Raw genomic sequence first — 20,059 nt, 5'->3', positions numbered from 1 at the left:
AACACACACAATGATTTCTCAGGACTAGAAAACATAACACTGTACATTTCCTTCTTGGGAAGGAAGTGTCATACACATATCATAACATTAAATGAACAAAGCAGTAAGGGGCCCATTCAACACCATGCATGGTAATTCAACTCTGTGCATACTAAAGTACTGTGAAATTCAATAAAGCCTTACCTCTTCTCTTCTTTTAAAATGAATGATTCAGGCCTGTCCTATTAAATTTTATGGCATTCCTTTCTTAATGTTTTATATTTTATTATAAACCATTTTAATGATAAGAACAGCCACTCTGGGTTAGATCAATGGTCCATCTAGCCCAGTATCCTGTTTCCAACAGTGGCCAATCCACGTAACAAGTGCCTGACAGAAACACAAATTGTAGCAACATCCCATGCTACCAATCCCAGGGTAAGCAGTGGCTTCCCCATATCTGTCTCAATAGCAGACTATGGACCTTTCCTCCAGTAACTTGTCCAAACCTTTTTTAAACCCAGATATGCTAACTGCTGTTACTACATCCTCCAGCAAAGAGTTCCAGAGCTTAATTATTCTTTGAATGAAAAAATATTTTCTCCTATTTGTTTTAAAAGTATTTCTATGTAACTTCACTGAGTGTCCCCTAGTCTTTGTTTCAGCCTTTCTCCTTAAACTCACTACATCTTTAAATCACAGTTGTTTGAACTTTTTGTACAGTGTCCAATTCTTTCTCCTCTCTTTCAGTGTCAACTGTTTCCAGTCTCTTTTTAAGAGATAGTTTCCTGCTCTATTGTTTGAATCTGGGGGCATAACGCTTTACCCAGATTGACAATTAGAGCCCATAAACTGCCAAGGGTGACTTTAGTCAGTTTCTCAAACAGAAAAATAGGAATATGTGGAGTCTGTACCTGATGAACTGATGAAGCAGAAGAACTAAGCGCACCAACTATAATCAAAGAATTTCTAGCACGGCCAGATGAACCCATAGCAGCCACTTGAGAGTCCAGGGGAACTGATACTCCATTAGTCCTCAGCTAGATGTAATTGTTGTGCCTCATGTGTTTCCACAATCGCTGCACTTCCTGGTTGCGGAGAACTGGTGCTCTGTGGCTGCAGGGGAGGCACTCTATGGTCTGGGCTCGGAGTAACATCGAGCCTTAGCGTCGCACTGGGGTCTCCACTCACAGTGGCCGTTGCAAGCGGGCAGCTCTCTGACCCAGGCGATATTCCGGCTCTCCACAGAAATGAATCGAGCACACCAGCTGTCGTCATAGCAGGCCACTGGGAGGCAGCAGCAGCAGCAGCAGCCCATGTGGCTCTGTGTTTTGGCATTCTAGGGAACAGTTGCAGGATCATGCGGAGAGAGCACTCACGTCAGGTTTATGACGCCATCTTGGATCCTTTGAATAGGATTTACTACTCTTTAGTTTGTCGATTTGGCTCAGTATGTCTTCCAGGTTCACAGAGATTTCTTTTAGTCCCTCCACATCGTCACCCTTGAAAACCACTTCTGGTACTTCTTACACCTTCTTCTGTAAAAAACCAAAGCAAAGAATTCATTCAATTTCTCCACTATGGCCTTGTCCTCCCTAAGTGCCCCTTCATGATCTAATGATCCCACAGATTCCTTCACAGGCTTCCTGCTTCTGATGTACCTGAGAAAAGTTGTTAATGTGAGTTTTTGCCTCTGCAGCACGTTTCTCTTCATATTCTCTTTTAGCCTTCTTTATCAATGCTTTGCATCTAACTTGCTTATGTTACTTCTTATTTTCTTCATTTTGGGTCCTTTTTCCAGTCTTTGAAGGACATTCTTTTGGATCTAATAGCCTCTTTCACTTCATGTTTTAACCATCCTGGCTGTCGATTTTTCTTCTTTCCACCTTTGTAAATACATGGAATGCATCTGGTCTGGACTTCGAAGATGGTATTTTTAAACAATGTCCATGCCCGATTTAATGTCCTAACCTTTTAGCTTCTTTTTTAACCATTTTCCTCATTTTACCATAGTCGCCACTTCAAAAATTAAATGCTTCTACAGTAGATTTCCTTTGTGGCTTCATTCCAGATAGTACCTCAAACTTGATTATGTTATGATCACTGTTTCGAAGTGGACCCAATGCCATTACCTCTCGTACTATGCCCTGCAATCCACCAAGGACTATATCTAAAATGGCTCCCCCTCTTGTAGGTTCCTGGACCAGTTGCTCCAAGAAGCAATCATTTATTACATCTGGAAATTTTATTTCCCTGGCGCTCCCTGAAGTAACATTTATCCAGTCAATATTGGGGTAATTGAAGCACCCATTGTTATACTGTTGACCAATCTGCCAGCTTTCCTAATTTCTGTAAATATTTCTTCATTTTTCTTTCTGTCCTAACAGATGGTAGTACAGCCCTACAAGAATACACCTTCCCTTCACATCTGGAATGATTCCACACTGCTATCTGTTTCATGCAGAATGTTTATTTTGTTTAACTCAATTCCCTCTTTAACATATAGGTATTGATGTGGGAGGTAAAGAATCTCAGGTATGGGGGAGGAGGAGGTAATATCAGAGATGAAAAGGGAAGAACAGCTAAAACTGGGGATGGGTATGAAGGAGCAAAAGGGAAAGATCAGGCTAGAGGGAGGAAGAAAAAGATCAAGGATGAGCAGGAGGAAGCAAACAAAGATGGGGAAGTGAAAAGAAGGGAAAAATTAAAGGAAGGGAAGTAGGGTCCAGAGACTTGAAGGGGGGGGGGGGGGGATACAGAGGTAAAAGAGGTTCTAGAATGTTGGAGGAGGGGGTTAGACATCCAAAGAGGAGGTGTCTCTTCCCTGCCTACAGCACATTTTCCTGCTCTCTCACCTACTCTTCATACACCCTCTTCTTCTTCTATTCTATCTTAGACCTCTTCCTTCCTTTCTCTTTCTCTAAATTCTTTTTCTGACCCCATCTTTGGTACTCAACCATACACCCATCTACCAAGTGCCTGGTTCTTCATTCACAAACAAACCATTCACTTTTTATTAACTCCTACAGTTATCCCACTCTCCCAAGATCCACAATACTTGCGATGTGGGGAGCAGGAGGGTAGCTGCATTTTGGGCCATATCCTTCTGTAAATATTTCAGTAGAAAAAAATTGCAAGAAAATGGACTGATTTATTATTTACTTAAAGTGTAGAAAAGAGTTCTCAGGGAACTAACTGACCCATTTTTACTGTACCTTCTCTATATCCAAATGTCAGAAACAGCTGACAATACTTCAGGCATATTTGGGTTTTCAAAAGAATCAAACCACAATGCACCCAATATGGACTGGGGAGCTTACCTAGAATGGCTTCACAATCAGGGAACTTGGTTTCTCCATTGCTACGCAATACAGGACAAAGGGATTTGATGTCTTTCCTGCCTACAGAGATCCTGCATCCAACCCTCCAGACTAGTTACATTTAGTTCCTGAAGAGTGAGTAGAGAGGGGTCTGGCTATGCAGGTGTAGAGGATGTCTCTCTTGAACGGAGAGGATGACATGTTAATAATGCACTTGTCATAGAGGGAATGGCAGGTATTCCTGCAATGTGGGGTGAGGGTGTAAAGTGAACAGGATGGTTAGTTTGGAGGGATTTTGGGCCACAGCACAAATGCTAAAATTTTCAACACATATTTCAAGGCAGGAGCTCAATTTTTACATTTACCAAGCTCAAGATACTGCATACATTTCATTTAGATTCTATACACACCTCATTTGCATGTGATGCATGCCTCATTTGCTGTGGTGCTCCCTCATTTACAAGAATGTAAGTAACTGATTTCCATATCAACCAATCCATTGTACTGCTTGTATTTTTTCCCTAGACCTCAGTCATAAAATTGAACTGATTCTATACACACTGAATTGTAAGAGAGCTCTTTCTTCCTATATTGATAGACAAGACATGAGAAAATCTGCACAGCTCTCTTTTTCTTTTGACTCCAACAGACGTAGAATAGCAGCTAGAAAATATACAAATTGCAAATTGGATTTCAGAGACTCTTTTTCACAGTAGGTATCTTTCTTAAAGACCATGTAAACTAGATAATGTAAGAGTAAAGACAGGTTTGGAATTAAGGGCATACACTGACCACTTACTACTGTTTCAAAAAACAACAAGGCAAACGATCTTCAAAATCCAATATGGAAAAAGAAGCCAGCAGATCAATATAACATCAGAAAGATTTTATTGAAGATACTGCATGTAAACAAATTGCCCTACTGTTTTACAGACTCTTGCCATTATAATAAATTTAGTCAGTCAAGAAATCTTTTAAACTATTAGAACCAACATGTTTGTGATGTAGCTCCTTAGCATCACATACCAGCTGTATGGGGCTGTCTTCAGGAGTGTGTGCCTATGTGGCTTCAAGATAGCCCATAGCCTGGGAGTCCCAACATGTGTGATGTTTTATCCATGAACACAAAGGATGGAATCAAAGTTATTTACCTATAACCGATGTCCACGAATTTCAGCATAAATCAGTAACACGTACCTTCTCTTCCAAAAGGTTTTCTGCATAATTCTGATACATGACAGAGAAGGCCTTGTAGCTGAGTGATGCTAGCTGCATACAAGCAGAGAGAACATCTAGCTTTTTGTAGCCCTACCTAATAAATGTTCCACATCAAGCACAGTTGATGTAATCACCCACATACTACAGTTTTATCCTGCTGTCCACAGAGAACATGAGTTATAGATAAGCAGTTTTGCTATACAGTTCAGAAATCATACCTTTTCTCTATTTACTTGTTCACCTTTACAATATCAGCACAAGGTGAAGCACTAATTAAAACACATATCACTATCACTAAAAGAAATACAGATAGTAAAATAAGGTCAAATCACAAATAAACCTATCAAACTATACATTGAAACCACTCGAACACAGCAATCCAACAAATTCATACTATACTTATACAGAAAATGTGACCACATATCCTCAAAGTACACCAAAATCCCATTTCAGATTTCTGAGTGTGCAAAAACAGTTATCTAAAAGCCTAAATTACAATGCAGAATTCTAATACAATAACTTAGGAATGATTAATAATAAGTCTGTACAAAAAGTCCATAATGGTCTGTCTATAATTCTATAGATGAGTATCATTAGGAATTCCATTCCAAAAGGACAGAGCACCTAATGATGCTTAAAACAAGTTAGTGCTTTATTACAATTCTCCGTGTAAAACTTGAAGGGTCTTAAATATTATTAGGTTATCTTAAAAGTAACACAAAGTCTTACAGGTAGTCAATGAATTTGTCATATGGTCTCAATTAACCCTGGAAATGACCCTGACAGGTGTATTATCAACTAGCTGAAGATAATACAGATGTTCTCCCCACAGTTCTTCTAACAGGCTTACAATAGTATGGGGAGGTAAGGGTAATGATAAGGGTAACGATAATCCTTGTGGATTGAAATTCCACGTGAAAAGGGGAAAAGGACGGTGATAGGAGTGTACTACCGTCCGCCTGGCCAAGACGAGCAGACGGACGCAGCAAAGACAAGGGAAATTAGGGAAGCGAATAAAAAGGGCAATGTAATATTAATGGGTGACTTCAATTATCCAGATATAGACTGTATTAATGAAACATCAGTACACGTAAGGGAGGTGCAAATTTCTTGATGAAATCAAGGATGGCTTCATGGAACAGCTGGTTTAGGAGCTGACAAGAGAAGGAAAAAATACTAGACTTAATCATTAGTGGAGCTCATGAGCTGGTGCAGGGGTTAACGGTGCGAGGGCCGCTTAATAACAGTGATCAGAATATGATGTTTTGATATTGGCTACGAAGTAAGTGAACTCAGGAAATCAAATACACTAGCATTTAACTTTAGAAAAGGAGATTACAATAAAATGAGAAGAACGGTGAAAAAAGACTAAAGGGAGCAGCTGAAAGGGTAAAAAACTTGAACCAGGCATGGATGCTGTTCAAAAACACCATCCTAGAAGTACAGGACAAATATATTCCGCATATTAGAAAAAGAGGAAAAAAGACCAAACGTCAGCCGGCATGGCTAAACAGTAATGTAAAGGAAGCTATTACAGCCAAAAAAACAATCCTTCAGAAAATGGAGAAGGGAACCGACTGAAGACAATAAGATAAAACATAAGGAATGTCAAGCCAAATGCAAAAAGGAGATAAGGAGGGCTAAGAAGGACTTTGAAAAAAAGTTAGCGTTAGAAGCAAAAACACATAGCAAAACTTTTTTTTAGGTATATTAAAAGCAGGAAGCCGGCTAAAGAATCGATAGGGCTGCTGGACGACTGTGGTATTAAAGGGGCGATCAGGGAAGACAAAGCCGTAGCGGAGAAACTGAATTAATTCTGTGCTTCATGGGGCAGTTCTGCAAACTGAAAAGTAGTAAATCACCGGGATGGGATGCTATTCATCCCAGAGTACTAATAAAGCTGAAAAATGAACTTGTGGAGCTACTGTTAGTAATATGTAATTTATCCCTACAAACAGGTGTGGTACCAGAAGATTGGAGGGTGGCCAATGTAACGCGGATTTTCAAAAAGGGTTCCAGAGGAGATCCTGGAAATTATAGACCGGTGAGTCTGATGTCGGTGCCGGGAAAAATGGTGGAGGTTATTATTAAGAATAAAATTACAGAACACATACAAAAGCATGGGCTACTGAGACAAAGTCAGCACGGATTTAGTGAAGTCTTGCCTCACAAATCTACTGCATTTTTGAGGGGGTGAACAAACATGTGGACAAAGGGGAGCCGGTTGATATTGTATATCTAGATTTTCAGAAGGCGTTTGACAAAGTGCCTCATGAAAGTCTCCAAAGGAAACTGGAGAGTCATGGGATCAGAGGCAGTGTATTATTATGGATTAAGAGCTGGTTAAAAGATAGGAAGCAGAGAGTAGGGTTGAATGGTCATTATTCTCGATGGAGAAGGGTAGTTAGTGGGGTCCCTCAGGGGTCTGTGCTGGGACTGCTGCTTTTTAACATATTTATAAATGACCTTGAGATGGGCGTAACTAGCGAGGTAATTAAATTCGCAGTTATCCAGGGTCATCTCGTCGCAGGAGGAGTGTGAAAGATTACAAGAAGACCTCATGAGACTGGGGGATTGGGCGTCCAAATGGCAGATGAAGTTCAACGTTGACAAGTGCAAAGTGATGCATGTGGGAAGGAGGAACCCGAATTACAGCTATGTTATGCAAGGTTCCGCTTTAGGAGTTACGGACCAAGAAAGGGACCTGGGAGTCATTGTGGATAGGACGTTGAAATCTTCAGCTCAATGTGCTGCGGTGGCTAAGAAGGCGAACAGAATGTTGAGTATTATTAGAAAAGGAATGGAAAACAAGCAGGAGGTTGTTATAATGCCGTTATGTCGCTCCATGGTGCGACCGCACCTGGATTACTGTGTTCAGTTGTGGTCGCCGCATCTCAAAAAAGATATAAAGGAATTGGAGAAGGTGCAGAGAAGGGCGACAAAAATGATAAGAGGGAAGGGACGACTACCCTATGAGGAGAGGTTAAGACGGCTAGGACTCTTTAGCCTGGAGAAAAGGCATCTGAGGGGTGATATGATAGAGGTTTACAAAATAATGAGTGGGGTAGAGCGGACAGATGTGAATCGTTTGTTTACACTTTCTAACAGTAATAGAACCAGGGGACACAAGATGAAATTAGAATGTGGTAGGTTTAAAACAAATCGGAGAAAGGTTTTCTTTACTCAGCGCACAGTTAGACTCTGGAACTCATTGCCGGAGAAGGTAGCGACGGCAGCTGGCCTTGTTGAGTTCAAAGGGGGTCTGGACAGATTCCTGAAGGAAAAGTCCATTGATCGTTATTAAATTGTGGGTTTTTTGCCAGGTTCTTGGGGCCTGGATTGGCCGTTGTCGGAGACAGAGTGCTGGGCTTAATGGACCTTTGGTCTTTTACCAGCATGGCGGTGCTTATGGTAAGGGTAATTTGATTTACCACTCTTCTGTTGTATATCCAAAGCGGTTTACTTATTATATGCAGGTACTTTCTCTGTCCCCAATCTTACCCACCTCCCTCCCCACCCCCACAAAAAAAAAAACACTAGCTTTACTTTTTAGAAATATAAAAAAAACTCAAAGTCTTAAGCATGCACTGAAGCATAGCTAGACAATTCTCCAGAATCATTCCTAGATCTCTGCCTTATATACAGACTGTAACAGTAGACCAATCAAGCATAAAGATACTTCAATTTAGGGGACTCAAGAGTCCCTTATCCAAAGGGCCTTTATTTAGTTCATATTTACATTTGGAATCTGGCTATCTAAGATTTTGTAAGTTGCTAAAGTGTTCCTTTTTACTCAAGTATTTGGGGGAGGGTTCATGTAGTAGGACATTTCTATTCTTTCCATCTTGTATTCAGATACTAGAAACAGTTCATGGAGTATGACAATGTCTCCATTATGACTGCTTTCTCTCTTCTCTTGGCTAGTACTGCTTCAAAATGGGCTACCACCAGGTATTGAGTTAAGAGGCACAAAAGCACAAAACATGATTTTTTGGTTCCTTATTCTGTTACTTTTTGATATTTCTTAAATGTTTTCTCACATTGAAAATCTATTTGATGCATAGAAATGTATTTTTTTGAGCAGAATGTGAAAATATACAAAAGTGTGTAGACTTTTGCAAGGCACTTTATATGAGTGGGCACAGGCTGCAAGCATATATATGTTTAGAAAAGGTTTACATGTTTATGAATGTCTTTTCTGTCCAGCAATTCTGTATAGAATCTAAGAACCACACGGAAAATTACTAACGGCCTCTTTTACAAAGACGCTACTGATTCTCGGTGCGGCAAACGAGAGAAAGCCCATTCAATTCTTGTGGCTTCCTCTCATTTGCCACACTTTACATTCTGATCCACTCATTTATAATTTCTGAGTTGGACTATTGCAATGCTCTTTATAACAGTTTAAGTCAATCAAACATTAGATATCTTCAAACTATTCAAAATATAGTGATAAAAATGTTAACCAATTCTAAAAAAAAATAGACAGACTACCACGTTATTGCACAATGAACACTGACATTGCTCACAGCATTACATTTAAGATGCTTTACCTGGTTTATAAGGTTTCTAATTCTGGAGCCCCTTCTTATCTTTCTACACTACTTATCCCTTATATGCTTATGAGATCACTTAGGTCCATGTTACGAAACAAGTTAGTTGTTCCTTCAGTGAGAATGGTTATGCTCGACACATTACGGACTAAGATGTTTAATATCTTGGATCCTTCACTTTGGAATTCTAGCCCACTATTTTTACGGTTGGAAATGTCCTTGTCTACTTTTTTTTTCCAATAAACAGTTAAAAGCTTACCTCTTTACTGAGGCATATGGATCTTAATACATTGGAGTATCCCTCCTTTGTGTCTTAGGAGATGGATGCTGGTATGACACTGCTGGATATGTAAGCGTGTTTATTTTTTTTACACATGTATGTTTTTCTTTTTAGTAGATATCTTTAGCCTTTTTAGAATCTTTTTAGCTTCCCTCTTTGGAAACACTTCTGTTTCTATTCTCTTCTGTACTATTAAATAATGGTGTTCCTATTTCCTTCATTATAAATTTTATATTTTAGTTTTGTAGAAGGTCCTCTGATTGGGCGGTATATCAAATTTTTAATAAACTTGAAACTTGTATTTATAAATGGTTATATCATATGACTTATGATCTACTGTGGCGTTTCCTTTCCTCATTTTGCTGTTCATCTAGTTATTCTGGTGATCCCATCAAAACATCTGATAGATTGCTAAACTAATGGCAAATTGTATGCGAGAGAAAGAGATCCTGGTGATCAAATTAAAGCAGATCTGAAATATGCAATTAGATCTTCCTGTCTGTCAGGTCCTCGAGGCAGAACCGGAATACGTGAGCCCTTGGACCACTGCCGAGGAACGGCAGCGGCAGGCAAGACCACCCTGGAATTGAATATACGGAAGGACAGGGCTGGACCTCTGGACTGGAGTCGGGACTGAGGCAGGCAACTGGAACCGGCAGAACAGGAACAGCTTCACCTGCACTTGACCACCGTTCCCCTGGAGTTGAGCTCCAGCGTGCGGGTGGCCGGCAGGACTTGCAGGACGAGGCCGGTACTGGAGATCCAGAGGACCCACCCTGGGTTAGGGAACACGAGGAAGCTAGACTAACTACTAGACTCAGACTAAAAGCTGCTGCGCTGCCACTATCAAGGAACACAAGACAGACCAGGGCACGCCGCAAGCTAGGCGGAACGGGGTTCAGAGAATACCCACTAGCTAGGTAGAGGCAGGATACAGAATAAACACCCAGGAAATACGCACTAGCTAGACAGAGACAAGATTCAGTATGTGCACTCAGGATATACAAGCAGGGTCCAGGATATACACTCAGGACATACAAGCAGGGTTCAGGATAGGCACTCTGGGGAAACGCCCTAGCTAGGCAGAGGCAGGGTTCAGGATATACCCTCAGGATATACAAGCAGGGTTCAGGATAGGCACTCAGGGTAAACGCCCTAGCTAGGCAGAGGCAGGGTTCAGGATATACCCTCAGGATATACAAGCAGGGTTCAGGATAGGCACTCAGGGGAAACACCCTAGCTAGGCAGAGGCAGGGTTCAGGATAACCCCTCAGGGTAAACACCCTAGCTAGGCAGAAGCAGAGTTCGACAGGAACCAGCAGAGGTCAGGGCTGTCAGCAAGCGAGGGAAGTCAGGAACAAGCAGGAGTCAAACTCGTCAGGCAAACAGAAGGAGTAACCAGAAACTAACAGAGTCTTAGGACTGACAGCAGGCAGAAGAGTATATCGGGGTTCAGGCAATAGTCAGAGACAGGCAGCAGACGATAGAATACACCGGGAACTAGCAGAGTCAGGCTGAAGCTACAGACTCCCACTACAAACCGAGGGAGAGTGGCTGAAGGCTTCAGACTCCAAACACAGAGCAAGGGAGTAGAAGGACAAGCAGTCCACAGACACAGAGTAACAGGGTAGAGCCCCCCCATGGAAGGACTAGCAGCCCACAGAAACAGAAGGCCAGAGCCCACACAGAAGGACAAGCAGTCCACAGACACAAAGAGAAGCTGGGCCAGAACCCAGAGAAAGGCTAAGCAGTAGTTCAGCAGAACACTAACTAACCTGACCTAAAGGGATAACACCATGCAAAGGTCCTGAATGCTAGCACAGCACTTCCTTATGAAGGTCCTCACTGATAATGTCACCTGCGCAGGACAGGAGCAGGAAACACACTCACACCAAGGGGAGACTGGGAACACATAGGAAGTGAACACACAGGAAAGACAAGCAGGAGCCATCTTGGAAGCTGGCACAGAGTAGGCGGCAGCCATCTTAGATGCTGGCTCCCCAGATAGGCATAGCCCACACAGGTGAGGTCTAGTGAGGTAATCAGCACACAGAGCCAGAGACAAAACTAACACAGAGACAGAGAGAAGCCAGCACAGAGACTGACCGCCAGAAACAAGGTAAGGCTGAGGGTGGTCAAGGCCACAGACGTGACACTGTCTAACCAGAAAAATATAGATCAAATATTTTGGAAAGCAGAATGTCAAAATCACATATTAATTCAAAAGTATTTTGACTGAGATGTCAGTGAGAGGAGGCTGTCTGATATATATTTAATTAAATAACATGAAACCTCAACTACCAGGGAGGGTCCAGAGAAACAACCTCTCTTTCTAATGGCTTCCCCAACAAACAAACAAACAATAGAAAAGAACTCCACATAGGAGAAAAAAAAAAACCCTATTGTTCCCCCCCCCCCCCCAAAAAAAAATGGCCACCCTTGTTTCCCATTGCTTCATCAGGAGGATACTCAGAATTCACTCTCAATCTAAACCCAAGATGGTGTTAACAGTTAAAAAACCGCTCTCAACAGGCATCGCCCCCTCCAAAGAGGTCATTACACAAAAATGCATGACGTACCAACATGAAAGAGCTGAAAACGCCACAGTTTCCTAATAGAATGCTTCCCATTCCATAGGTTCATTAAGTTTATTAAGGAATACAGTTTGTAGCTAAAAAATCCATCTCTGTTCAGGCTGATGTAAAATTTTTGAAATATCCCCTCACCATTACTATCAATTTGATCAATGGCCATACATTGTAATTGCTCAAAAATGTGCCAGAATTCCAAACTTTGCAAATGAAAATAGAGGTGGAAAAACTTAAAATAGAAGAACGTAAGAAGACACTGTATTAAGTACAAGGTTACAAAAAGGATCTTGAGGATTTTAATAACTGGATACATTTTTAAAAGATTTAAGTACAAACATAAGAAACCGTTGAGAGATTTTTAAAAAAAGATTATTCAGAGGGGTATATTTATGTTTGGATGAAACCACAAGAAGGTAAATCTGAATCTCAGAAGAAAACTAAATTTGATTTGCTATCTAGATCGTCAAGCGGGGGATGATAAGACTAGTGAAAAATTGGGAGCAGTCGGAGGACGGGGAGCCCACAGAGCACAGAGGGCCGTGGAAGAACTAGGGGAACATACGACTACAGACCAAATCAAGCCATGGACCAGACGATGGCAGAATAATTTCCTGTAATTCATTTGTCTCATACAGTGTTGAACTCTACTCAGTTAAAAGTGCCGGTGAAGGATCTTTGATTTATTCCTACTCAATATCATGATCCATTTCAGGCTAGAGTGGATCTAGCTAAATTTGAGAGAACATTACAATTAAAATTATATTTTGTGAATGATGTCGCCCATTCGCAAGCATTTTTCAAATGTATGGCAAAAAAGTTCTTGGTCCCCTCCAGGACTGTTAAACCCAGCTATTGATACTTTTAAGAAATTAGTTTTACAAGATCTTCAGAAATTAGAACAAGAACAAGTTTTGTTTCCTCACAATCTGTCCTTTTTGGAAAGAGACGCTCTCAAAACTTTAAAAGCTACTCAGAATATTATTATTTGGCGAGCTGACAAAGTGGGTGCGATAATTATACACAATAAGAGATTATGTCAAGGAAGTGATGTGTCAATTATCAGATGAGGCAGTATATAAATTATTAAGGGAAGATCCAAATGATAAACTGTTAGAACAGATCAAAAATATTACCTTGGAGGCACTGAATCTGGTTTATTTAGGAAAGAATGAATATCAGTTTTTAAATCATCATAAAGTTAAATTACCAATATTGGATATACTACCAAAGATTCATAAGACCCTAGAACCCCCCCCCCCCCCCCCCCCCCCGGATGCCCCAGAAGATCCTGCAAGTATGTAGATTGCTTTCTTGCTCCTCTAGTACCTACAAACTCTTCATATTTAAATGATACCACTCATTTTTTTAAACAAGATACAGATACAAGAAATACAAAGGGGGTCTTTCACTTAGGCACGCTGGTGTTTTTAGCGTGCTGAACGCTAAAGATGCCCATAGGAATGCATTGGCGTCTTTAGTGATTAGCGCATGTCTATTTTTAACGTGCGCTAAAAACGCCAGCGCGGCTTAGGAAAAGGCCCCCAAAGTGTTCTATCAAGAGTGTTAGCTACAGTAAGTAACCTTAGATGTGCAATCACTGTATAGTGTGATACCTCAATCTGAAGTAATTAATGTAGTTCAAGTGGTTCTTACTGAGCGTCCACGACCATGGGCAATGCCCAATGAATATGTTTTGACACTTTTTAAATATTTTTGTAATACTGCAAAATTCCCAGTTTTCTGATCTGGTTCTCTTTTAATTGTAATTCCCCCTGAACTGTTCAGGTAGAGGCGGACTAGAAGACCTGAAATAACATAACAGAATAATCATTTTTTATTTAATGGGAAGATCTATTTACAACTTTCTGGCATCATGATGCGAGCATCTTTTGCTCCCTCTATCGCAAATTTGTTTATTGAAAAAGAAAAAATATAAACTTTGCAGAAGTTTGAGTATGTCTTATGGTGGCACTATATTGATGACATATTTGTCATCTGATTACACAAAGAAGAAACACTGCAACATTCATTAATAATTTAAATGCGTGTCATCCTACAGTTAAATTTCAATGCACATACCACCTGACTGAAATCTGTTTTCTTGATGTGAAAATCATTATGAAGGAGGGTTGTTTGGAAACCAACATTTTTTCAAAACCGATAGACTGGAATACATTATTAACAGATAACAGTATGCATCCTTACCATACAAAAAACAGCTTACCATTTGCAAAATTTTTACACTATAGGTGAAGTTGCAATACTCCAATGAGATATAAAGAACTGTCTGAACAGTTAAAGGTGAAACTACATAATAGAGGGCATCCTAAAAAAAACTATTAAACAGGCATATAAACATGCGTTATTTAATAATAAGGACTTGTGCTGCAAGATAAGAATAAACAAGAAGCTACTTTATCATGTGTTTTAAAATATACTAATCTATCTTCAAAGGCAGCTAAAATAATTAGAAAACATTGGCAAATGCTTTCAGTTCATAATGTACTCGAGCAAGCCCATTATATGGTAGCATACTCTCGTAATACTAATCTATCTGACATATTATGCCGTTCTGATATTTGGATCCAAACATTGTGATAATCCTAATGGACATCGAAGTGTGGCAAATGTATGTGATCTGTAAAGTAACTAAGGAATCTACTCAATTTTGGGACAAAACACATCAGAAAATGATTACATTATAATGCTCAACCTGCAGTGTTTCTACAGCGGTGATATACATGACAACATGTTCATACCAACTTATATATAGGACAAGGGAAATGAATGTTAAAAAGTAGGTTGACTGAACATAAGCATTGCATATCAGTAGGGAAATTGGAAGCTCCCTTAGACATTGTCAGGGGTTCCTGCACACTTTTGAGCACTGATCAAATTAATGGTAACGATAGAAGAGGGGATGTTTCAAAAATTTTACATTAGTGTGAACATAGATGGATTTTTCAATTACAAACTGTATTCCCTAATGGACTTAATGGACCTATGGAAAGGGAAGCATACTGTTAGGAAACTGTGGGGTTTCAGCTCTTTAATATTGGTATGTCATGCATTTTTGCTTAATGACATCTTTGGAGGGACGGTGCCTGTTGAGAGTGTTTTTTTTTAACAGTTAACACCATCTTGGGTTTAGGTTGAGAGTGAATTCTGAGTATGCTCTTGATGAAGCAATGCAAAACAAGGGGGCCCTTATCGGGGATTTTTTTTTCAGCTGTCAGTTATGTTATGTTTGAGAAAGTGATTATAATGATTGAAGACTTCAGATTTAAGGAAGATGATGAAGAATTAAGTACTTACTGGAGCTAAGTGATATTTTTTGTTATACTGTGCACGGAATTATACTCTTTCAAAAATTGATACCCTTATGTGCTGAGAGGTGAACTGTTTTTGGGGTTTTTTTTTATTATAGACATTATCAGTACCCATTTTTTGGGAACAATAATCTTTTCTCCTATGTGGAGTTCTTTTCTATTTTTTCTTTTTTTTTTCCTGGGAGCTGGTTAGAAACCTGTAATAGAAGCCACTAGAGTGAACGATTGTTTCTCTGGATCCTCCCTGGCAGTTGAGATTTCATGTTATTTAATTAAATATATATCAGACAGCCCCTTTTTACTGGTATCTCAAGCACAATACATTTGAATTAATATTTAACCAGAAAAATAACCACAGGCACATATGTTATGTTGATCTTTCAATCCACTTCCAATCCAATATGATTTACATATGCACTCTTATTTGTAATAATTGTAAAATTATTATTCCGTTAATATGATTGCTATGATATTCTATGTACCCATCTGTATCTATATTCTGAAATTCTTATCTTATAATGTGTACATGTTGTTATAACATTTTGTAAGCCACATTGAGCCTGCTAATAGGTGGGGAAATGTGGGATACAAGTGTAGCAAATAATAATAATAAGGGCTTACATAAAATTTCTACTTTCAGAAGTTATTTTTAAGGAGCCCTTAGTCCCTCAGCCCCGCCATCCTAGGAAAGATGATCCCTCTTCTCAATTCCTCAGCTTCTCAATCCACTGGCTGATCTCCCAAGCCCCTTCCTTCCCTATTCTACCCACTGATAACTGTAATGGCTGAAGAGGAGAGCAGCATTACATGGGTCAGATTCTCCTCTTTTGAAGCTAGGGCATAATTTGTGTTCTGAAATGTGTAATTATACAAGGTGGGGTATATGTATGTGCCAGCATGAAAACGTGTGCATGTTGATGAGAAAGCTAGGAGGAGGTGGTTGGGGAATAGCACGTGTTGTGTACATGCATAATTTGGAAAGGAGAGGTTGTATTACAGAAGAGTTTGCAATCCAGGTGTCCATTTTCTATATACCATTGCATATGTGCATGCAAGGGCAATTTAAGCACGCAAAAAATCTTACAATTTCTGAATGTAGGAAATTCCATATGTGAATTTCCTACCCATAAACTTAATGGGCATACTTGACTGTAGAATTTTGTGTGTATAAATGGTTGATACTTGTATACAAATAGATGTAATTGTTAGGCACATAAGGCATTCCTACAATACTTCTCTGTAAAGAACATTTAAAAGATGAGAATTTCATTTGAATAGAAGCTGAACCCAATACTAACTATAAAGCTGAAATATTTTTATATAGTGGAATTGTATGTAAAATTTTTGTTTGAGGATAAAAAAAAAGATCAGTTGATTGAGTAAAAATTTGTATAGCACTTACCCGACCTAGGCTTCAAGCCAAATGGAATATGAGAATTACTCTCCGATGCTCGTTCACGCTCCTGTTTCAGGGAAAAGCAGACAGTAAGGCAAAATATTCCAACATTAAAAAGGAAAAGGGGTAGGTGATGAAGTGTAAGATTGACCAAGGTTTACACCAGGCAGGATGATTTCTTTGCATTTTTTCATTATTATAACATTAGGTTTTTTTTTTAATGAGTCTTTTTGTTACTCTCAAGATTTGGACTAGTATGTTTCTTAAGTACTTCTACTTATTTGTTTAAAATTTCAATGAAATTAAAAAAAAAAGGAAAGGGGGATTTTTTAGGAAGCAAGTCTTTGTGAAAATAATGCATACATACATCCTGCACAGTACTCAGTATCTAGAATAAAGTACATATGGATGTAATGCCATTATTATCTGCACATAGTAAAAAAATCTTTAATATGACAAAACAAAGCTGCTCATCTGTAATAGGTGTAATCCAAGGTTAGCAAGATATAAATTCCAGCCCCCCCTAGTCCCCCAGAAAGGGGTCCCTGGTGGTCCAGTCCCCCCTACCCCCTACCCTGTGTGTTAGAGGAGGGAGGGTAGCCTGTCTCCCTCCTCTTCCTGCGACGCCACAAAATTATAGCCCTGCCCAGCGCATCCCAGGATACACTGGGCAGGGCATCACCATTTTGCGGCATCGCAGGAAGAGGAGGGAGGCTGGCTACCCTTCCTCCTCTAACACACAGGATAGGGGGGTAGGGGGGACTGGACCACAGGGACCCCTTGCTGGGGGACTAAGGGGGGGGGGGGGTGGAGACCCACTAGATCTCCAGCCCTCCCTGAACCTGGGAGGGGACCAGAGGTCCAGCGGACCTCCAGCCCCTGTCGCTGTGGGGGGGGGGGGGGGGGGTTGTTTGGTCGCCCACTAGGCCACCAGGGACCTTTTGCTGGGGGAGTTAAGGGGGGCTGGAGACCCACCAGATCTTCAGCCCTCTCTGAACCTAAGGGGGGGGGGGATCATCAGGGGGGACCGGAGGTGCGCCAGACCTCCAGCCCCCCGTCGCTGGCAGGTTTGCTGTTGGGGGGAATGGGGGCCTGCCGGCATGCAAATGAAGGCTGAACAGGGCTCACCATTCCTCCTCAATGATCTGCAAACCCTAATGCCAGCTCGGAGCTGGCGTAGGGTTTGCCATGGCCAGCGACCCAATCTTTGGCGCACTGGCCGCTGATCATTGGGGATGAATATTTTTAGCCCTGTTTAGCATGCATTTGCATCCTAGTTGCGTTCAGAGAGCTCTGATCATGGGGCATTAGCAAACGCTGGCACTAGTATGGTGCTAACAGCCACTAGTGTCGGTGTTTGCTTCTGATCATCCCCCTGTATGTGAGTACAAACTGTCTGTAGATTCAGGGACAATAAATAGTTTCTATTTTGAAGAAAAAGGATTAAGGCCCTTGAGGTCAGGATAGGATGAAGACACCCTCACTTTGTTAGTATAAAGCAGGCTTATCCAATCTACGGCCCATGGGCCAGAACCTGGCCCACCAACTGCTTTTTTCTGGCCCTCAGAAACTTTATAATTCTTGTGTTGTTTACAGCAGGATTTCTGTTTCCCCACCACGATTTGGCTCTCAGTGGCTTACGTTTGCAGAAAGCCAAGTCATGGTGGTGAAGCAGGAATCTCACTGTTTTCTTCTGCAGCAGAGCCCAGGTGAGGGAAAAGAAATTGGGTGAAGGCTTTGGGGAGGTACATGAGTGAGAGAAACCAGGTGTAGATGAGGGGTGGATAGTTACATAAATGAGAGAGACACTGGGTGAAATCTATTGGGGGTGACATGAGCAAGACTGGGTGAAAGCTGGGAAGAGGAAGATGTATCACATATTTTGGCACCATCTGACAAAACATGCAGCAAAATAAAATGGTGCGTGTTTACAAAATATAATATGTGGCCCCCGATAGAAAAAGGCTGGACAAGCCTGGCATAAAGAAATACTTGGAGTAAAAATGCTGCCCTTTTTCTCCTGGAGGAATGGTTTCGACCACATTAGCCTCTTAAAGGAAGGAGAGTTCCTTTGTAAGTACCTCCTGATGCTGAGAGATGACCATGAGACTCTTTGTGGACAATTTGGCAGGTTTTCCCAAATCATGGCCTATATCTGTTCCACTTTGATTATGCTGCCATTAGATATAGTTCATTATGCTCATATCTGTTGTCTACAATAGGGATCACCGCATCTGACTCAATGCCGAAATACAGTTTGAGTTGGCTCAATATATGGTTATCAACCTACTGCCTGTGGCCATTTCCCTGAGTCTTCTTCCAGTGGTATTGGCTATTGGTGTTTTCAAGACTATAAATAGGGGCGTAACTTTTAGATACCTAAGTTTAGGTGACCTTCAGCTGAAAACTTGGGCTGAAATATGAGACAAATTAAAAAATGTAATTTAAGTTCCTAAATTTTGGCCTTAACTTTATATATATATATATATATATATATATATATATATATATATATATATATATATATATAAAGTTAAGGCCAAAATTTAGGAACTTAAATTACATTTTTTAATTTGTCTCATATTTCAGCCCAAGTTATATATATATATATATATATATATATATATATATATATATATATATATATATATATATATATATATATATATACAGTGGTGGAAATAAGTATTTGATCCCTTGCTGATTTTGTAAGTTTGCCCACTGACAAAGACATGAGCAGCCCATAATTGAAGGGTAGGTTATTGGTAACAGTGAGAGATAGCACATCACAAATTAAATCCGGAAAATCACATTGTGGAAAGTATATGAATTTATTTGCATTCTGCAGAGGGAAATAAGTATTTAATCCCTCTGGCAAACAAGACCTAATACTTGGTGGCAAAACCCTTGTTGGCAAGCACAGCGGTCAGACGTCTTCTGTAGTTGATGATGAGGTTTGCACACATGTCAGGAGGAATTTTGGTCCACTCCTCTTTGCAGATCATCTCTAAATCATTAAGAGTTCTGGGCTGTCGCTTGGCAACTCGCAGCTTCAGCTCCCTCCATAAGTTTTCAATGGGATTAAGGTCTGGTGACTGGCTAGGCCACTCCATGACCCTAATGTGCTTCTTCCTGAGCCACTCCTTTGTTGCCTTGGCTGTATGTTTTGGGTCATTGTCGTGCTGGAAGACCCAGCCACGACCCATTTTTAAGGCCCTGGCGGAGGGAAGGAGGTTGTCACTCAGAATTGTACGGTACATGGCCCCATCCATTCTCCCATTGATGCGGTGAAGTAGTCCTGTGCCCTTAGCAGAGAAACACCCCCAAAACATAACATTTCCACCTCCATGCTTGACAGTGGGGACGGTGTTCTTTGGGTCATAGGCAGCATTT

At 40.5% G+C, this 20,059-nt stretch overlaps 1 protein-coding gene across 4 annotated transcripts in view; it reads right to left on the bottom strand.

The window, feature by feature from the left end:
• LRCH2 (leucine rich repeats and calponin homology domain containing 2) overlaps window positions 1-20,059 on the bottom strand; it is a 263,804-nt gene that overhangs the window by 40,573 nt on the left and 203,172 nt on the right. For all 4 annotated transcript variants that reach the window (XM_030209796.1, XM_030209797.1, XM_030209798.1 and 1 more), the window contains one exon: window positions 16,673-16,733. In XM_030209796.1, coding sequence (XP_030065656.1) covers window positions 16,673-16,733 — 61 coding nt within the window. The remainder of the gene's footprint in view (window positions 1-16,672; window positions 16,734-20,059) is intronic.

Source organism: Microcaecilia unicolor, chromosome 7 (genome assembly GCF_901765095.1).
Source record: "Microcaecilia unicolor chromosome 7, aMicUni1.1, whole genome shotgun sequence".
NCBI lineage: Eukaryota > Metazoa > Chordata > Amphibia > Gymnophiona > Siphonopidae > Microcaecilia > Microcaecilia unicolor.
Note: the sequence above shows the minus strand (reverse complement) of the source record. Positions and strands in the feature narration are given on the sequence as shown.